This window comes from Numenius arquata, chromosome 8 (genome assembly GCF_964106895.1).
Source record: "Numenius arquata chromosome 8, bNumArq3.hap1.1, whole genome shotgun sequence".
NCBI classification, from domain to species: Eukaryota; Metazoa; Chordata; class Aves; order Charadriiformes; family Scolopacidae; genus Numenius; species Numenius arquata.
Window position 1 is genome coordinate 17,592,598 of NC_133583.1, and position 19,113 is coordinate 17,611,710.

Consider the following 19,113-nt stretch of genomic DNA (forward strand, 5'->3'; position numbering starts at 1 on the left):
TGTGGTCAAAAACACATTTAGGACTGCATTTTTAGTGATATTTGGTGACTTCAGCAGTGACAGAGAGCTTTTCCCTTTGCAATCCCTTTGTCTTAAACCAGGACACAAGGATAAATAAGATTTTCACTACAAATCTTTTGACCTGTTCTGCACAAAAAAGGGAACCGCACCCTTTTCTCTGACAAAGAGAATCTTTAAATACAACTGTATGAAAATATAACTTAAATATAAAATAGTCAAATAGATTTGAGGAGCCTTGGAAAAAAATCTTTGTTCCACCTATTAGTTCCATAGGTACCCGGTAGCAAGTAAACATTTGTACTTAAAAAAATAATGTTAAGTTACAGCTTGTAACCATAAACTATTCTGCTCTAGGAATTATGCTGCAAAAGCCAGTTTTAGTAATAAAACACACTCCTTTAACTTAGTTGATTCTGATGCCTTTTGGAGAACATCTTAAACTGTATCTGTTTTCTATGATCTTCTCTGAAATGTCAGATACAAATCCCCCCAGCGCCTGGTCCTCAACAACGCTGTGTTTTTCACACGTGATGAAAAGACATTCTTGCATAATTGGTCAGTGTGTCTGTAGTGCAACTGGACTGGAAGTCTTCCAGCCGACCGCATTCTGTTGGCAGACTTTGCCTTTAAGTCAGTTTGTATGAAAAGGGAGATGCAATTGCAACATTAAAACCCACTGACTGAAGTTTTTGCCATGAAACCTGCACATACACAGGTCAGGGAATGTGTCATACAGGCAGACCAAAACGATGCTTCTTTTTCTTAATGGGCTTTAAGTTGGTCAGTCTACGCAGGTCCTCTTCAGCGTCTGATTCCTCCATCTCATCATCTGCTGAAATAAGGATCTAAAAACAAATTATAGCTTCTGAGTAACACGGATCAAAGTCATGCTCTTTCTTTATTCTGCTTTTAACCTTTTACTTTTTTTTTTTTTTTTTTTTTTTTTTTTTACGCTTGCAAAGCACCTTATTACTTGCTCAAGAAAGAGCTTACAGAACACAATTTGGATTTACCGCCAGTACTATCAAACAACATCACACTCCTATCTGGAACCTCCAGTAAACTTCAAAGGAGGATGCACATGTATTAATCTCTACTACAATCACTGATTCTAAACCTAAAGAAGCGATTCCAGCACCTCCACATCAGTGGGGGAGGCTTGTTAAAACAAGACAGAACATATAAGCTCTCTATCCACACTGGGAATATGGCAGTCATTTTAATAGAGAAAACCCCATCTAAATAGTACTATTACATTAACCAACTAAAGCTAAAACAACTCACCTTCAAAGATTCCACCCATTCTTCAGCTGAAATGAAAACTGCCCATTTAGTATAATTTAGAATAAAATTACGCTAAGGCAAGGATGTAAATACTTCTCCAAAATCAGGCCAGTTGCCTCCACCAGCTTCCTCTCACAATTAGAATTGTCTATTAGTTTTATCTTCTGTGTGGGTTTTTTTTAGAAGCATTTGTAACACAGTTCACCTGTGACATTTAAATATATTGTTATGTCTTCCTGCCCATCTGGAAGGAAATTCACTACCACGAGTGGTGCAACAATGCCATTTTTCTCAACTGGTTTTCAACTGCAAATGCTGGGAACTACTGTTAGAGGTACGTGCACAGAAAGTCAAAGCTAAATTGAGCAGCGTTACAATGAAATCGATGCCATGAAGGATGAACTGGATTGATATCCATCAATTACAATAATTAACTCTACGTACTTCTGACTCTGACTCCTCATGGGATGCTGCTCTCCTGTATCGGACTTTACTTCCATTTCTTGAATCTTGTCCTGCTTCCTTTTCTTCAAGTTTCGCTTTTGTCTTCCCTTTCTTCATAAGAAAATTATCTACTACCCAGAACATTAATGCCTGTTAAAGAGAAGGAGGAAGTGACAGTTCAGTATTCTTCCGAGTTGTATATGTTCATTCGGTCAGTATTTGGACAGAATTAGGAAAACTTGACAATAATTCTGAATTGGCCAAACGGATAAAGTATTGTATGGGCATAACGTCACATGGCTTATTACACATCGCATGAAGGTTCTAGAACACAGCTACTTTTATCCTTTGTAGAAGAGAAGAAAATAAGAAAAGTAGCTGCTCTTCAGAGTGATCATATATTAACTCCTCAGGTGGAATAGTTTAGGCAGACATCTCAGTGCAACAGACTTTTAGTTCTCAAAGGATAAATTTCACACTTGAACAAATTAATGACAGAAAAATAATAATTACCAGCAGTTATTAAATGTAAGGACACCCACCACCTGTGGCTCTAGTCCCTAATTCCCAGATTGCTGGAAGAGTACACTTTGGGAAGGGTGACTGTGCACTTGCCCTTTTCCTCTGCTCCATCAGCCACCATTAGCTATAGCCAGACACGGGATACTTCACAGCACAGCTATCCTTACACCAACTGTTTCCTAAAGCAAATTTCATTGTAATTTTATAGTCTCTATGTCAGTATTTCATTCATTCTACTGAAGTCATCATGCCAAAGAGGTCGATGAGGCATTTCTGCAGCTCTCCTGAGCCTGGTTACTTAGTTCAATCAGATTTCAGCTTTGTAAAATCTATATATCCAGACATTTCATCCATTCTTTAACACCCTTCCCCTTTAAAAATTAATTAAGCACCAAGGTACACTGTGCTTTAGGGACTAATGTTAATTAATTAACACACGGCAGAAAGATATCCAAGCAAACATCTCACAGAAGCATGCAAGTTGTACTAACATTAACAAAGAAGGGAACTATCAGCATGACGATAGCCAGCTCCAACTGGGGGTTCTCTATGGGATTCAATAAAGCTACCTGTGGAAAGAAAAAAAGATTAAGTTCAGATCATGGCAGCACATGCGCAGAACTGGATTAGCAAGTGCAGTTGTTCACGTTCTAGCTAACGCTATGGAAATAATTCATATGAACCAAAAAAGGGCAGCTTTGTAGAAAAGGAAAGTACTTAGGACATCTTATAAATCACCACAGATAAGTGGGGCTGGCAAGAAGCTTACCTCTGCCATTTGTGTTTACAGAGGTCTGAGGAGCTATGTTAGAATCATCTCGAACATTTTAGAGCTGCGTGCTCCCCAGGAACTTGTTTTCAGTTCCATCTTTAGGAAATTTAAACAGACGAGCATTTCACAAAACACACAGTAAGGAGAAGACAGAGTTCCCAAAGTAGTCCGGAGCATACAGCAGGGACTAACTGGTTTTAATGGGCTATAACACCATGCACCATCACTTTGAATATTACATTGCACAGATTATATCCAAATAAATATTTATCTGATCATCAGCAATGGCTTCACTAATCCATTGCAAATTACTAAAATTCTACACTTTAGATCTATCAACAAGGTCAGGCAAAGAAAATTCTTTAAAATACTGTAAGAAGCAATACAAAATAGCTTTAAGTAAGGGTTAAAGACTTAACACAAGGAAGAACCACTTAGTAGCTTCAAGAGCACTCAGACAAGGAGATAGAGTAAAATTTTATATATTGCAGTACATAAAAAAACCTCCAAAATATGATAGGATATTCCTGGCAACGGATGCCAGAAAGCCTAATCAGCCGTATCCTAACCAAGCCAAAAGAAGGTGCCACGGCCACAGAGTTAAATGGCATTGGCTGTAGACAGTTACGATGCTGGAGCCAAACCAAGAAACACTATTAGAAGTCTATTGCTTTACAGCTTCCGCCTCAAATTCATTTGTCTGTACAATGCTGTGAAAACACAAACCTCTTTCCACTGAGGTATAAGCAGCACTATAATGATGATGGTTTTCTCGAATGTCATAATCATTATGTAGAGAGCACACTGGCCCATCCAAGCACTGCACTGCACTGGGTCCCCTGCAAGAAAGAAGAAAGGTTCAATGCAGGCATAGGGTTGACTTTACTTCACAGTAAACATTTTAGAAGAGCAGTATGAGACGAGGCAGGGCAGCTATCGCCTCCTTAAGTGCCTTCTCCAGTTGCCTTAGCGCTGCTCCTTCCTCTCCCTCAGCCTCACCCAACTTTCAACAAGTATCAGAAATGGAATAAAACAGGACTTCATCTGATTCAGCAGTACCTGGTTACACGCTCACCAATTTGCATAATCTGATGAAAGCAAGACACATACAGTTGTATTACATTTGTTTTGCATCAAATTGTTATTTTTGACCCTTTATCATGAAGTATTAAGTTCCTTAAAAAGGAAAACTTAATGGAAACATGGAAGACAACAATATTTGAACACAAAAACGTGTGTAGACTACTATAGTCTATGAAAGCAAGGGGGGGGGGGGAGGGAAGGAAAGAGGACTGCTACGCCCAAGAAGCTTTGTAGGTAAGCTTAAAGCAGCACTTCACAACATCTTCAAAGGCAGCTTAAAACTTTTAGCCTGGAGATGAATAACGGGCAATGGAAATTCAGATGCCTTTATGTATTTGTAATGCATAATGGATAGTTGCTACTTCCTTTTCTGGAATGTTTCTGAAAGGCTTTCAGTATTAATACTTGGTAAGAGTCTTGAGACTTCCCGTCTTACTGTTTGCTGCTGAGATGCCACGAAGAGAAATTGATAAATCAGACTGGAGTCCAGAACAAAGAAAAATTCCTAAACAAGTTTTACAGTAAGAGCTAGTGATCGACCCTTAAGAGCTCGAGAGTCCAAGAGGAAAATGGTTAAAATGCTCAAGTTTGACAATTATATACTAGAGTTTATGGCTTCTGTTGCAAAAAAAAAAAAAAAAACCACACCAGAAAATTTGAAGTGGAAAACACCAGTAATTCAAAGTTGAGCAACCGTGATTCTTCTGAAGATACCAAGCCTGAGTTCATTTTGAGAATTAAATTTTAGCAATTTATTTCCATACTCCAAATTTTTATTAGCACCCTCTAGTTTTCTTCATTAATTAGCAAATAAGAAAAAAAGAACTAAATCTAGCTTTAGCTACAGGCTACCATTGAAACATTACCAATTTATTCCTAGCTCTTTTCAAATCTGTATTTAATTCCTAAAAGGAAAGACAGTGATAGCAATTTTGCACCTATTCCAACTCTGTCACATGAGATTCTCTATGTCCAAACATTAAGAAACTCTGTATTAAGAGTATTGTGCACTATCACCAATGAGTGTTTTGTTCCATGCTGTTGTTGTGGGGAGGGGTGCTGGTTTTTTTGGTACATGACTGAAATTAGAACTTGTGTATAATCCTCAAATTCCACTTGAGGATTTTTGTGTGCCCTACTGCATCAACCAAATTATCTCTCAGCTCCAATTAAAAATGGGGAGAAGAGGGATGCTGTCTGCTTTGAATTTACCAAGTCTTTTAACAGTCTCCCAATAGCAACTTTGTAGAAAAGTTGAGGAGTTGTATACTGGTGGATGGACGTACAATTCTGACATAAAGGAAAAAGGCTTTCACAATGCGAGTGGTTAAGCACTGGAGTAAGTTGTTCAAAAGGGTTCTTAAATCTCAAACCATGGATAAATTAAAGACTGGACTAGACCACCTGTCCTGAACAACCTGCTTTAGCTTTGAAGGTAACCCTGCTTTGAGCAAGAGGTTGGATTATACGACCACTGGAGACCCTTTCCAACCAATTTTTTACTATGATTTTATAACCTATGCAATTCAAGGGAAAAAACAGAAGTTAATAACATCACCACACCCAGAAGCTGTTCCCAAGAATATCTGGGATATTTTTAAGTTCAAAGAATCAGTACACAAACTCAAATTAGAACTTTAAAGTTAATGTTGAAGCCATGAAGCTCTAATTTCGTTTCTAACATCTCTGACAGTCTCTCTTGAATTCTGATTTTATACCCGTCATGTACAAATTACATGTCTAGAATAAACTAGCCATTCAGTAGAAATCTTGTTACTGCAAGAAAAGTGCATTAAGACTAAAACTAAAAAATTTTGAATCCTCAGTGACAACTGCAGCAACATTTTTTAAAAATGCTGGGCAACGAAAAACTAGTCTAGCCTAGTGTATACTATTGTCAGCAGCCACTTTGTAGAAGCACATTTGTAAACAGCTCTCGAACAAAATACCTGCGATCCCTCTCTCCTGTATCTTCTCTCCATTCTTCAAATCCTGAGAAATTTTCTTAAGTAAATGCCAACTCCAACAGAACTACTCCAAAATAAATTTTAAGAAGTTCTAAAGTAAGTGCTATCTACCCTGTATGGCTGTAAGTTGCTCTGCAAGTTGCAAAGAGCTAGAGGGAAAAGATGCATCAAATACAATTTCTAAGCTTTGCCATCTGAGAAGCAAAGACAAGCAAAGCGACCAGGGCACGATTTAGTTGCCAAGAGTTCATTGTCACCAAGAGGGGTTTAGTCACCTGTTTTCTATTCACAGCAGCTAAAGTAGCCTAAGACAAGAAGGGAAGGAGAACGCAGGGAACATTCTTTTCAGTACAGATCATGACTGCTTTTCCCCTCTTTACATCCTCAAATATACTAATTGATTCTGTACTTCTATTAAAATCCAGCTGCTGAGGTAATGAATCTGAAAATACAAACCTGGAAATATGAATACAAATTTAATAAACAGAAATTCTGGCATAAAAAAGCCCTTGAGGGAGCATCATGCTACTTTGTTTGTGAATCAGCGTGCAGTGCTGTTTTGCTGTACAAAGAGCAATCATTTATGAATGCTGATATTTCGGTACCCATTCTTTCCTTGAGGCATTTATGCTTAAAAACTATCCTCCATATAAAGAAGAGGCTTTTAAAACCAGCAGGACACTGCTATTTTTGTGGCAGCTTCAAGTAATGAATCACCAGGGATCAAGTAATAGAGCTAAGAAGGGAAATGAGCTCACAGTGAGAATTAACTTGAGACAAATGATTATTTAGGTTCTAGAAACACAAACAACATCGCTCAATCACAAGAAGAGACTTCGGGTTTTTTTCAGAGGCGGGGGGGGGACGGACGACACGACTCGTTTGTTTTCTTACACTTGCAAACAAACTGAAATCACACTGATCTCCAAGCTGAGGACTTGACTTCACTACTTCAGATAAAATGCCACAAGCCTCTGATACCTGTCAGTGAGCAGAGACCTCACCACCCATGTGTGCGAAACATCCATGTTTAACTTCAAAATACGAAGTCTAAACACAGTTGTGACCCCAAAGGACTGCATTTTAGTCCCGCTCCTGGACCAACAACTGGACTGGGACCTAACACTCTTCTACCCTACTTAATTTAATTATTTTAAAGAATCTTACGAAAAATAAGACAAAAGTTTCTTGGGGCCAAAGTGAAAAATTTTAAGTAAAATGGTAATATGAAGGTTTGCACTTCAGAAACTACAGCAGTACGTAACAGAAGAGGCCAGCAAACAATCCAACGCAACTTGTCCTTTTTAGACAGATTTCTTACATGGGGTCTAACCTTACTGCAGAGCCATTACTAATAACTTTCCATCTGCTTTCTAGTTCTCTCTATACCATAAACCTCTCCCACATGATTAATGGAAACACAGATTCACAATATGCTTTTTAATAGTGCTTATGATAGCTTGATTAAGAAACCAGTACACTAAAGTCAAGACAGCACATGAACGAAGATTAAGAAAAGAAAGTTAGCCACTAATCAAATGATTTGATATAGGAAAGAACAACTAAGCAATGTATGAAATTACAGAAGTCCTCATTACTTATACACACACATACACAGAGAAGAAATACTTGATAAACAAGTTTAGGTGTTTCAGATCCCCTTAATCAAAATTACAATAGTGGATCAGTCGCAGACCACCTCCGCAGCATAACGCAAGTAACAAGTCCATTTGTTGATTTTAAGAGCTTAGTTACTGCAGTCACAGATGCCTCATAACTAACTAAAATAAAAACAGGTTCATTTTGGAAGTCAATAAGAGATAGAGACAAATTTCAGGAAAGTGAATATACTCCCCCCATCTTTCCATTCACACAGACCGCTTATTATTAAAAGGACATTAAAATGGGAGGGAACAGATTATACAAGAAAAGACAGGATGCTGTTAGGAAGAAATCAAATCCAGTATTTGACATGATTACAAGTACCTACCTATAATTGTAATAGATACGTCAAGTTTTTTTTGCTCTGAGTGGAAAGCCAGTTTTATATGGGCTGAAAGCTGTTCAAACATCTTTAAATGGCTTCAAGCCAAATCAACAATCAGAAAAAGGGACTTTGGGCAATAGGTCTCAAAGCTCAGTCAGAAGGTGCAGCTCAGCAATGTCTCAGCTCTTTTCTTGCCCTTTTTCCCTTCCCTGGGCACTGATGCTTACCTAATCCCTTAGAGACCCAAGTCTGAGGACTGATCTGGAAGAACTATTTACTTTTCTACATATGGTGAATTTTCTGATGGTTTAGCGCTCAAACAGTTCCCTGAAGAGTCAGATGTGCACCAGTCCAAGGAAAAGAGTGGAAATATGGGACTGTGGCATGTGGGAAAAAAACAAGAAGCGGATAAACAGGGTTGTGGCAGTGCTGATTTAAATAGCTAAAATGGTCATAAACTCTACCCTAAAAGATACTCATTAAATATACACAAATCTAACAAGAAATGCCCTACTGGTATAAGCAGTTATTTCTCCTAAGATAGATGCTTGCCATCATCTCTATTTTAAGCCTCTGACATTAAAGCAAATAGCATTTAATGCCATTTGATTTAATTGTAAACTTCCCAAGCTTTTAAAGTACTTCAACTTGACAAGGCCTTTATTTAGTTATTTATTCTTAATTCTGACAGCCACTTAGAATCATTAAAAACAAAGAAACTTACAAACCAAAAAAAACTACCAATGATAATTACGAAACTGCTATAAAAGCTTTTACTCTATTAGGTAAACATTATTTTATTTTATTATTTTTATTTTTTATTATTTTATTTTTCCAAACCAGAGGTTTTCTTTGTTTTTCTCTCTGATGAGGAGCCATAGCTCTTCTCTAGGGCAACCTCTCCCCCATTCCTATCTCAAGGAGCATGAAATGCAATTTTCAGCATCTATAAAGAACTTCCATTCCCGACCAGCCAGACTAAGCAATCTGAAAATAACAGGTTGCACAGAATTAAATGCTGATGTTGAGTATGTACGATACTCAACTGCATCTGCAAATCCACAATTTCTGCAGATCAGTGGACTTCTGTGGCTAACATAATGGAAGATGAAACCCACAACTTCACGTAAAAGTGATGTCACTAGTCTATCCCTCAGCCTGTACGAAAGACATACGCATTTTTTTATCAATGATACAAGCCTTACATGCAGGAGTTCGAGTGATTGTTACTTGAGGACAAGCACAGGCCTTCTTGCCGTTCTCTTCACCGAACGTATGTGGTTGTTTAAAGAGGGCTGGCAGAACTCTTAGCCCGTATCTTCAGACAACGGCATGCGGCTCAGTGAAAGCTTTACTAGGAAATGACCTTCCAGCTATCGTTTATTTAGAAGTGTTTCAGAGCAAATTTATCATGCTGTTATTTTTTCCATGAGATTAGCCAATATCATAATTTGTTCAATCAGTCCTAAAAAAATAAATACTCAAGCAGTTGTTCCAAACTCACTAAATTCTCAGAGACTTGTTGAGCTTTCTAACACAGAAGGTGCATGCTAAGATAGAGAACTTAAAAGAAGCCTTGTGACAAATGAAATATTAAAATGACCACTATAATAATTGTGTAATTATTTTAAGATGAGTTAACCACCAGCTGAAATATTGCGAGATTCTATCCTGAAAATCGTTTCAGTGCAAGAACAGAAACATTTACCATATTCACCAAAGCGAAGGGACTCCCACTGCTGCCACTCCACAATGCTGCTGACTGCACGTATCCCAATGTAGATTAACAGCATTCCTAATGTGGCATCTAACAAGAAGTTGATAAGGTACCTGAAAGGAAAAAGGTAAAAGAAATCAAGGAGCAAGGGTCCATTTTCTACAAGTTCAGTGTATTTTAATACCACGATTGATAAAAGATCTGTATATATGTTGAGAAGCCAGAGTATTGAGAATAATCATTTACCCACTTCCATAATAATATAATTACCCTAAAATTTAAATAGTTTTAGAAGAGTCTTAATATTTTTTTCTGTCCTTAAAGTTAATCTTCAACTTCTATTTTCATGAACTCTGGTGTGTGCATGTGTATACTCTATAGAAACTCCAATATTCATTTTACTCCTTTAAATTAAAACCAGATTTCCTTTTTACCATTGCTCAGTTCATTCTGCATGGAAAAAGTGTATTTGAATAAAACCAAAAGACTGAGAGGAAAAGGAATAAAAGGAGAAGTTATCTTAAAGACACACCAAGGAATTTGAAGGTAAAAAAACCCAACCCAAAACACTCTCATTCCCAGGGGGAAAGGCTAGACAGTTTTTCTTGCTCAAGGGAGGCCTGTCCCAGCCTCAAGAAGGAGGGATGAGCAGTGGAACATCACGCCTAGAGAGCGCCGTCACTATCTAGGTCAAATTTCAACTTACTTAGTGGTAGGAAAAAAAACTTTCTACTTTTTTGCACTTCAGTTCTTGTCCAATAAACACTTGAAATGATCAGGCACAAGCCTTCCCAGAAAAAGAACACCAAACCAAACCACCCTTCAGTAGACAACACTGCTGCTGCACTACTGATTGTATTGTTTCAAGAAGAACTTCTGGGATCTTACCTATGCTTCAAGAAACTAGAGACTACTGTTGGTTTCAAATTAATTCTTGGGTTCATTAAATGGTACAGCTGAAATTCAGAGCATTCTATAAGTCAGTTTGGTTTATTTATTATCACCAATTTTAGCTAAACAAAACAGCAGCTGAGAAAGAGCCAAATAGAAGACACATAAATCCCTGTTACTGAGTTTCTTATTTGCTCATTCCAAATACTTAAGGTAAACTCTAGAGTTTATAGGAACTTATCTGCAGGGATAAAAATAGCAAATCAGAGACCTCTTGGCATCTACTGGCTGCAGAGAGAAATCCATGTGGACAAAACAGTATCAGAAAGAGGAAAGCAAAGACAGAATACGTGCATTCAAAACAGTAAAGGAAGAGTCGTTCTGACCCTCAAAATCCCATTCAAGAACAGCTCAAAAATAAAAATGAAGTGGGTGTCTTGATTCAGCCACGACTGACCCATAAACTTTCTAAAAAGTAGTTATTTTCTAATAGTTGTGTGTCATATCAGAGTTTTAATGAACTTTTTGTATTAGACAAACATTAAAATCAAGGTTTAGTGTTTGGCAGAGGAAACTCGGCAATTACAAGCCTACACAAGTCATTTTAAGGCCACAAGGGGCTGCTGTAAGTCTGTAGGAGGAAGGCAGCCATCAGGAGCAGGGAGAAGAGCTGTGCCAACACCTATTTCACATCACGGCTCACAGCGCAGGCCGAGTGTGCCCGATGTTCCCCAGAACATCAAGCTCACTACCTGTAGGCAACCACCTGGCCCCGTGCTGCGCTGCAGTAGCCCCCCCTGCTCACGTGTAACCCCTGCTCCGGCACCAACAGCACCCCAACGAGCTGCTGCCCCTGTCAGATCCAAGCATCTGACTGAGAGTTCAGTGACTGAAAGGCTGGGGTTCACACAAACTTCCCCGCGTACGGCGTACAGACGGCCCAGTACCCCGCTCTGCAGAAGGGAACGCCGTTTGCTTTACCTGTTTAAAATTCTTCAAACAACAACTGGTCTATCAAGGTGTTTTAAGAGGTGTTTGATCAGCTTTGATATTATCACGCACCTGCCTGAATTTTAGCACTACGCTCCCAACTAACAAACGACAACTTCCAATTGTGGTTCTTTCCAAGCTTTGAACCACGATGTTTTCTAAAACTGCATTTTCTGGTCTTGTTCTAAAAATAACCCAAAACCTACAAAACAGGAAAGAACAGAAAGCTATTCATGTTTGAATTTGCTGAGTAAAATTATTATTTAAAGTCACAGACAGAAACGTTGCTTTAGCTCACTGATTTTGACTCACTTGCACACTTAAGATATATTTTTCCCAAGAGAGGACAAGTGGCTTTGGTTGATACAACACGCTATTTATTCTGCTACCACAGAGGACCTGCACCCTTATCTGAAAAATTATACAGCTCCACACTGAAATTTTTGTTATCCTGAGAACAGCAAATAACAGTCTCTACCTCACCCTCTCACTTGTTTTGTGTCATGTTACACTTCCATGAAAAGTAGTATTTAAAAATAGTTATATAGACTATATTAAAATATGCAGAAGAAAACACACATTAGCGAACCTTTTATCTTGAAAACTCAGTACACAGCACAAAGTTATTTTTAATTTTAAAATATTGTAAATAAACTATTGAGCTTTTGCTTTAAACACTGGCAATTTTACACAGGTTTTGGTTAGCTTACACAAACGTATACTTTAATATAGAAAAACTGAATGAAAGTAATTTGCACCTGCCAGTTTTAAAATCTATCAGGAAATTCTTAAATCGGCAAGCAAGGAAAATCCTACAATGATGCCTGGTATTGAAACTGTAATAATCACAACATAAACATTACAGTTAGCATGTTAAAATAAACACATTTTCCCTACCAAAATGCTTTGTGGCGGGAAAAGAAAAGCAGTGTTTTATTTGTACAGTTATAGCATGTAGGAACACAAAAGAAACCAAGGAGGAACAAGGGAAATAAAACAGGCCTGTGAAGCAACACAAGCATATTCCTCGAGCTGTGTAGCTCCTTCGTTTACCAAAGGACAACAATGAGCAGATGCCATTGAAAGAACTGGATTGGTTTTAAAGGGCAAATTACTAGGCTTTTAAAAGTAATTTCACAGCTTCTATTACCAGGAATGTGTAAGCTTTTTTTGAACGTGTGCTTTATCAAGAGCAAACCCAAACAATTACCATTTGCTTCAGGAGCTCCTGTAAAGAGCCTGACAGGGTCTTAGTCATAAAATCTTCAGGTTTAATATACTACACTGAAATGCTTATCTACTTAGTCACACTGCTCCAAGTGTGACATTGCAAAATTAATTTTTGTACTAACTGCCTGGGTACCTAGCAAGATTTCCTGCTCTTAACAAAATGAAAATAATACCGCAGTGGCTAATATAAGTTTTAGAAGAAAATACAAGCGAGAATGATTTTTGCTAAATATCCCTGAAAGCAATCTGAATTTATATTAAAGCTTCGCGGCAGCAAATAGTGCAGCCTGAGGTCAGCGTACACCACTTTATCCTCATTTCCTTTGGTCCCTAGCACCTCCTTCAGTGAACAGCCTCATATTACACTGTGCATCCCGAATCCTCCCTCATTAACTGGAGAGGAAGTAGTAATAAGAGTTTACCCTTGGTCTAAAATATCTATATACAGCCCAGAAAAAGCTTTCCCAGGTCCTGCCAGCCAGGAACTAAAAGAGCACAACTCTGATCCTTGATTAATTAAGCTTAAACCACAGGTTTCTGAAAGGGATTGATTTCTACCATGAAAATTGGTTTCTCGGCTCTATCTTCCATTATCGTCCATGTACACCATCAAACTCAACTGCAGAACTACCATAAAGACCAATTATTCTGAAGTTTAACACTCACAGTGAACAAGGGTCTTCTTCTGTAAGGTCTGATAAATAGACATTTGCAAAGTGGATGAACAACATCCCTATGGCTTGCTTGGAAGTATCTAAAAACCTGTAAAGGAGTAAAAACAGTTTTTAAGACACACAAAACTTTGCAAAACAGTCAGACATTGCAAATTTATTTTAATTAAAAATTGCAACTCAATTGTTAATTTTTTTCTTCAAATGAGAACACCGGAATGATGACGTTTCATGGTATTTAGCCTATTTAATAAAGTTCCATTTTAAATGCTGCCCCTTTTTTTTCCCTTGAATATTGCTAACAATAAACTGAATCATACTAACTCGAAACCTTACCACTGTGATTTTAAAGTCTAGAGATATCCTCTTGGTATCATATGCATTATCCAAGAGCTAATCCTCACTAAACCTTGCTAAGTCTTTAATAACCTCCTGTAAACAAGGAGTATCGCGGCCTCACTAGATATTTCAGTCCTTTTATGTTTATGCCTTTTTAGCAAGTTTATAGCACAGACAAAAATAAAATCCTCATCATGTGCTTGTTCGTGAACAATTTAATAGCTGGCTAATGACTCCCTTATCTATAGTACTTTGCTAAAAAGCCAACATATTTTTCACCTGAAAGCATTAAGCGGTCTTGCTGAATTTTGTCTAAAGTACAACAGCTTAGACCACGCTGCAAAAGAATTGCAACCTTGAAAGCATTATCTCCAAAGCAGATGCCAGAGTTAGAGAGAAAGCTTACAGGGAAAGTATCAAAACCTACTTAGGTACTGATTCACTATAGACTCCAGCCCTCACCATTCTTTTATCATCATCCTTTGCACAAAACCAAAACTTCCAGTGGATGTTTTATTAAATGTTCAATATAGGAACCACATCAAAAGCACTCTGTAGACAAGACTGTGCTCTTCACACAGGCCAACACCCATTTTGCCTGTTGTTTCACTGTCTGAAAAGACCCAAACACCCCAACAGATCCAAACAACATTTTATACCTGAATTCATCTCTCCTCCCTGAGAATTTTGTCTTAAACTTTATTCTCTTGCATTCCTTGCACGACACAGAGAGCAGAGTGTTGGAGATGAGGCAGGAAGCCAGAGAGTTTCTTATCTAATCAGTACATTACACTATAAATAACAATAATCAAGTCCCAGAACAAGATTCTTTGCTTAAAAATTAAAGGCTTTCACTGCACTGCTCAGAATTTCAGGCTGAGGTAGACTGTAGTACACAAAGATTTTGTATTTAGTGTTCCAATAAAATAAAGGTCAGGATTAGTTATGAAAAGCAGCATTGTACAAAATGATTTTAAACCACTGAAGTCTTCAATAACTGGTACAACAGCTTAACATTTACACCAGCCTCAGAACTACTACAGGTTATGTTGGCATTGCTACAGTCCAACAACTTTTAAGAAGTAATAACAACAAACATACTTTTTATAACTTGTATTCTTTTATGGCTTATGTATTTATATCTTTTACCATACTGTTTTCTATCTTATATGTAGGAGGATAGCTACAGAACATGGCATTTTGTTTAAGCCCAGCTGAGAGCTTCTTGTAAGCTTAGTTCTAAGTTTGTAGATGTTCAGATGCATCTTAGGGCAACTGCAAGTTTCCACCTTCAGGAGGAAGCACAACTCGAAGCTTTATGTCTAAACACACATCTTTGTAGAGATTCCTGGAAGTGTTGAGTAAGAAAGAACCAGCAGGGAAACCCGCAGATGATAACATTTCATTGACTCATGTATTTTGGTACCTTTTTGTTTCTTACTCTCAGTCACCAATTTCTTGTCACCACTTTTTTAATCATCACATGCAAACAATCATTCCTTCAATTTCTAAAACAGGCAAGGAAAAAAATATTTAAGAGCAAAGGATGGAGAAACATACCATATCCTCCAGGGACGTCTTTCATGCTTTGGTTCTCTGAAGCGTTTTACTGCGGAAAAAAAAAAAAAAAAAAGAGAAAATTGAAGACAATCAGCAACTCCCAAACCAAGAAAAATATAGAAAAGTAACAGCAAATCATCTTGCAGAAATGTTACATTCTTTGATAAATTAGATCTTACACAACTGCATTTCACTTTATCAATCTCTAAGGATACATTTTTAAAGAAACTGGCTCCCTTCCGTCACCTTCAGGTTCCTACAGATCCATCGTCTGACTGCCAATACACCTCATATGAAAAAATAATCTATTACCGACCACCCTTTCACTGGGCTTAGCTTTTATGACCGCCCATCCAGAAAATTTAATTTCCGATAGTAAAGCAGGTGTTAGAAAAAGACATTTCTTTTGCTCACTGGAGACCAAAAATCAAATTGGAAAGTATCCTCGCAATATAGGGGCAATCTATAATATTAGAAATAAATCCAGTGAATTAGTAACAGGACAAAGATATTCTCTGACAAAGTATATTTATTTTATGAAAAACAAATTAGACTTTTGAGGGAAAACAGAATTGCAAAAGGAAAGCAGGACAGATTTTTTTAGTCAGATAATCCATTCACAAAAAGGTTGATACTTGTTAATATATTAGAAACCCCCCAAAATCCAGTATTCAAATTAACACCAACTCTAAAAAGGCAAAAAAATAAATAAACTTGACAGTTTCAATCTTGATACAGCTTATAAAACAAATTGTTTTATCTGATTGTATCTGATAGGAAGCTCCTCTGCACACCCACAAAGGAGCACAAAGACAATGGCAGGGGAAGCCTGATCGCACCCTGCCCAGCTACTCACAGGTCCACCCCAGGAGCCACCAGCCCATTCCAGGTCCATCCCCACAAACCCAGAGGAACAGAAGCCCAAAGACAGACGGGGGAACACAAATTACAGACGGGGAGGAAGGGATGGCTGTCCCAGGAGAGCCTTAGCCCTACTAGAGAGAGGTGACATCCATCCCAGGGAGCCAGCTCTGGAGCACCTTTGAGAGGGAGATGGTCAGTGCATCAGGGTACGGGAGAGGTATGGGATGCAGGGGAAGAGCATTTTGGATTGCACAAGACTTACTATGGGTTATTTAGGGAAGGAACCAAAGGCAGGGAAAGGGAAGGATCTAGATGACTCAAGGAAGAAAAACTGTATGTCAGCGGGGTTGGAACTAGATGATCTTTAAGGTCCCTTCCAACCCAAACCATTCTATGATTCTATAAGTGTGGGAAAATAGAGGGATAAGGGGGTAAAAGCAGTCGCTCAAACATAAATAAGTGGTGGCTGGTCCATACACTTGTACTGTCTGATCTGCAGTTTGTTCTGCCTTCTTAGGAAATCCCATTTCTAACTCTTTCTGAGCAAGAAAACCTTTTCTCCTACTGGGATCACATGTTGAGCCCTGCCACAGGCGGGACCTGGGGCATGGAACTGCAGCAGCCTCTCCTCTGCCAGACCTGGCCTAATGCTGTAACGCAGAATTATTTTCTGTTAGAGCTCCAAGATACTATATATATATCCCAAAGACAGACCAAAGATAACAGGGTAATGGAAAACCTTTCCTCTAAAGATGTGTTTTACAGAAGAGTTTTACTTCCTCCTTCTGTCCAAAGTTCAGTGTCACTCACCAGTTCCTTCAACATAAGTCTTGAAAAATAATTATTTAGGCTCTTATTTCAGAAATTAACTCTTAAAAAAAAAATTAGGCCCCGATTCCCCTCTTTCTCCTTCAACTTCCAGAAGTTGTGTCTTAAAAGGCACAAACCATAGCAGATATAAGTCAGGCAAAACATCAATAACTATTTTAACCTGTTTCTCCAGATATTAGCGATGAATTTAAATTTCAAGTGGGATGCTGTATATAAGTAGCACTTCCCCAACTTAGAAGCCTTTAAAACACACTTCAGTTTATGAACCGATCAACAACTTTTTCACAAGGAAAGCAATTTTCCTCAGAGCCAACCGTCCTCATACAATACAGCGTGAATATAATTACCTGCATGCCTTAAAATAAATAAGTGAAATAAAAATTCACCTCCAAGGTGGAGGGGCAGCATTTGCAGGGAACACCAAGTTAACAACGTGCCATTTTACTGTCTGTTCTGTTACTGCTTCTAACAGCAGAAAGTGTTTCACCCCCATAAAATACAACCAAAAGAAATTAAAAAGTGACAAGAGGAAAAGACTGTACATTTACACCAAAGATAAAGTTGTAATAGCAACATTTGCCAGCAGTTTTCTCTGTGAACAGCATGCCATAAATATAAAACTTCTGTTAAAAATGAGCAACCCCCAGCTAAATCAACCAGTTTGCTGTTTATGACAAGTTGTCCCCAGTCACACTACGGATTACTCTAATTACTGTCACTTTTGCACAACAACAGGAAGCCACAAAGCATCACCAAATAAATGCAAGAAACAGAAGTTTCAACTTACTGTGGAATTTGTGCAAGACTTTTTTCTGCAGACAAAACAGAAATTAAACTGGTAAGATTTGCATAGTTCGGGGAGGGGGGGGGGAATTCCAAGTTTAGGCTTTTGTCTGTTATTACTGTGAAGAAGTTGTATAAGCCTGTGGGTTCATTTCTTTCTCTGAAGTATTCATTAAAAATCGCTTTGGAAGAGGATATTCAAAACCAATTCAACTAACAGTGTTTCACATTTTATCCACACTGAGAAAAGAACTTCAGAAGGTCTGCGTTTCTCCGGCCAATTCTGAAAACACAGCATTTAATTTAATTTGATTTAACATTAAACAGGAGAGTTAATTTTGAAAGCCTCTACAGATGTCTTTTGGGAATGTATTAAATGGCTGATCACACCACAAACTTCTACCCCCTCCAAATGAAATGAGACAATCTGTTTAAAGGCTTTAGGAGCTGCTACCTGATGAATATGTATCCGTACACGTGAAAGCCCAGTAGATCCATACGAAACAGGGCTTTTTTTTCTCAGCCTGGTTTCTTGCAGCTCTATGTCTGTGAGCATCAGGTATTTCTGACGTACGCGGTTATTGCCAGGTATTTTCCTACGTGCAGTACCGGGGTTACACTGCCTTCCCAGCACAACATACTATCACAGCGGAGTGGTTCGGGTTGAGAGCATTTTAACCTCAACACAGGAAGGACATGGACCTGTTGGAGCGGGTCCAGCAGAGGGCCACGAAGATGATCAGAGGGATGGAGCACCTCCCCTATGAAGACAGGCTGAGAGAGCTGGGGTTGTTCAGCCTGGAGAAGAAAAGGCTCCGGGGAGACCTCATAGCAGCCTTCCAATATCTGAAGGGAGCCTACAGGAGAGCCGGAGAGGGACTCTTTGTCAGGAAGTGTAGTGACAGGACAAGGGGTAATGGTTTGAAATTGGAAGAGGGGAGATTTAGATTAGATACCAGGAGGAAATTCTTTACTGTGAGGGTGGTGAAGCACTGGAACAGGTTGCCCAGGGAGGTTGTGGCTGCCCCATCCCTGGAAGTGTTTAAGGCCAGGCTGGATGGGGCTTTGAGCAACCTGCTCTAGTGGAGGTGTCCCTGCCCATGGCAGGGGGGTTGGAATTCGATGATCTTTAAGGTCCCTTCCAACCCTAAACGTTC

General features: G+C 38.6%; 1 protein-coding gene across 1 annotated transcript in view; it reads right to left on the reverse strand.

The window, feature by feature from the left end:
- Window positions 1–749: 749 nt before the first annotated feature.
- The window catches only part of STIMATE (STIM activating enhancer), a 33,972-nt gene continuing 15,608 nt past the window's right edge, over window positions 750–19,113 (reverse strand). Inside the window, exons 2-8 of the mRNA XM_074152028.1 lie at window positions 15,479–15,527; window positions 13,575–13,670; window positions 9,789–9,910; window positions 3,770–3,882; window positions 2,763–2,840; window positions 1,750–1,899; window positions 750–866 (exon numbers count right to left, since the gene is read on the reverse strand). Of these exons, the coding sequence (XP_074008129.1) occupies window positions 750–866; window positions 1,750–1,899; window positions 2,763–2,840; window positions 3,770–3,882; window positions 9,789–9,910; window positions 13,575–13,670; window positions 15,479–15,527 (725 nt within the window). The remainder of the gene's footprint in view (window positions 867–1,749; window positions 1,900–2,762; window positions 2,841–3,769; window positions 3,883–9,788; window positions 9,911–13,574; window positions 13,671–15,478; window positions 15,528–19,113) is intronic.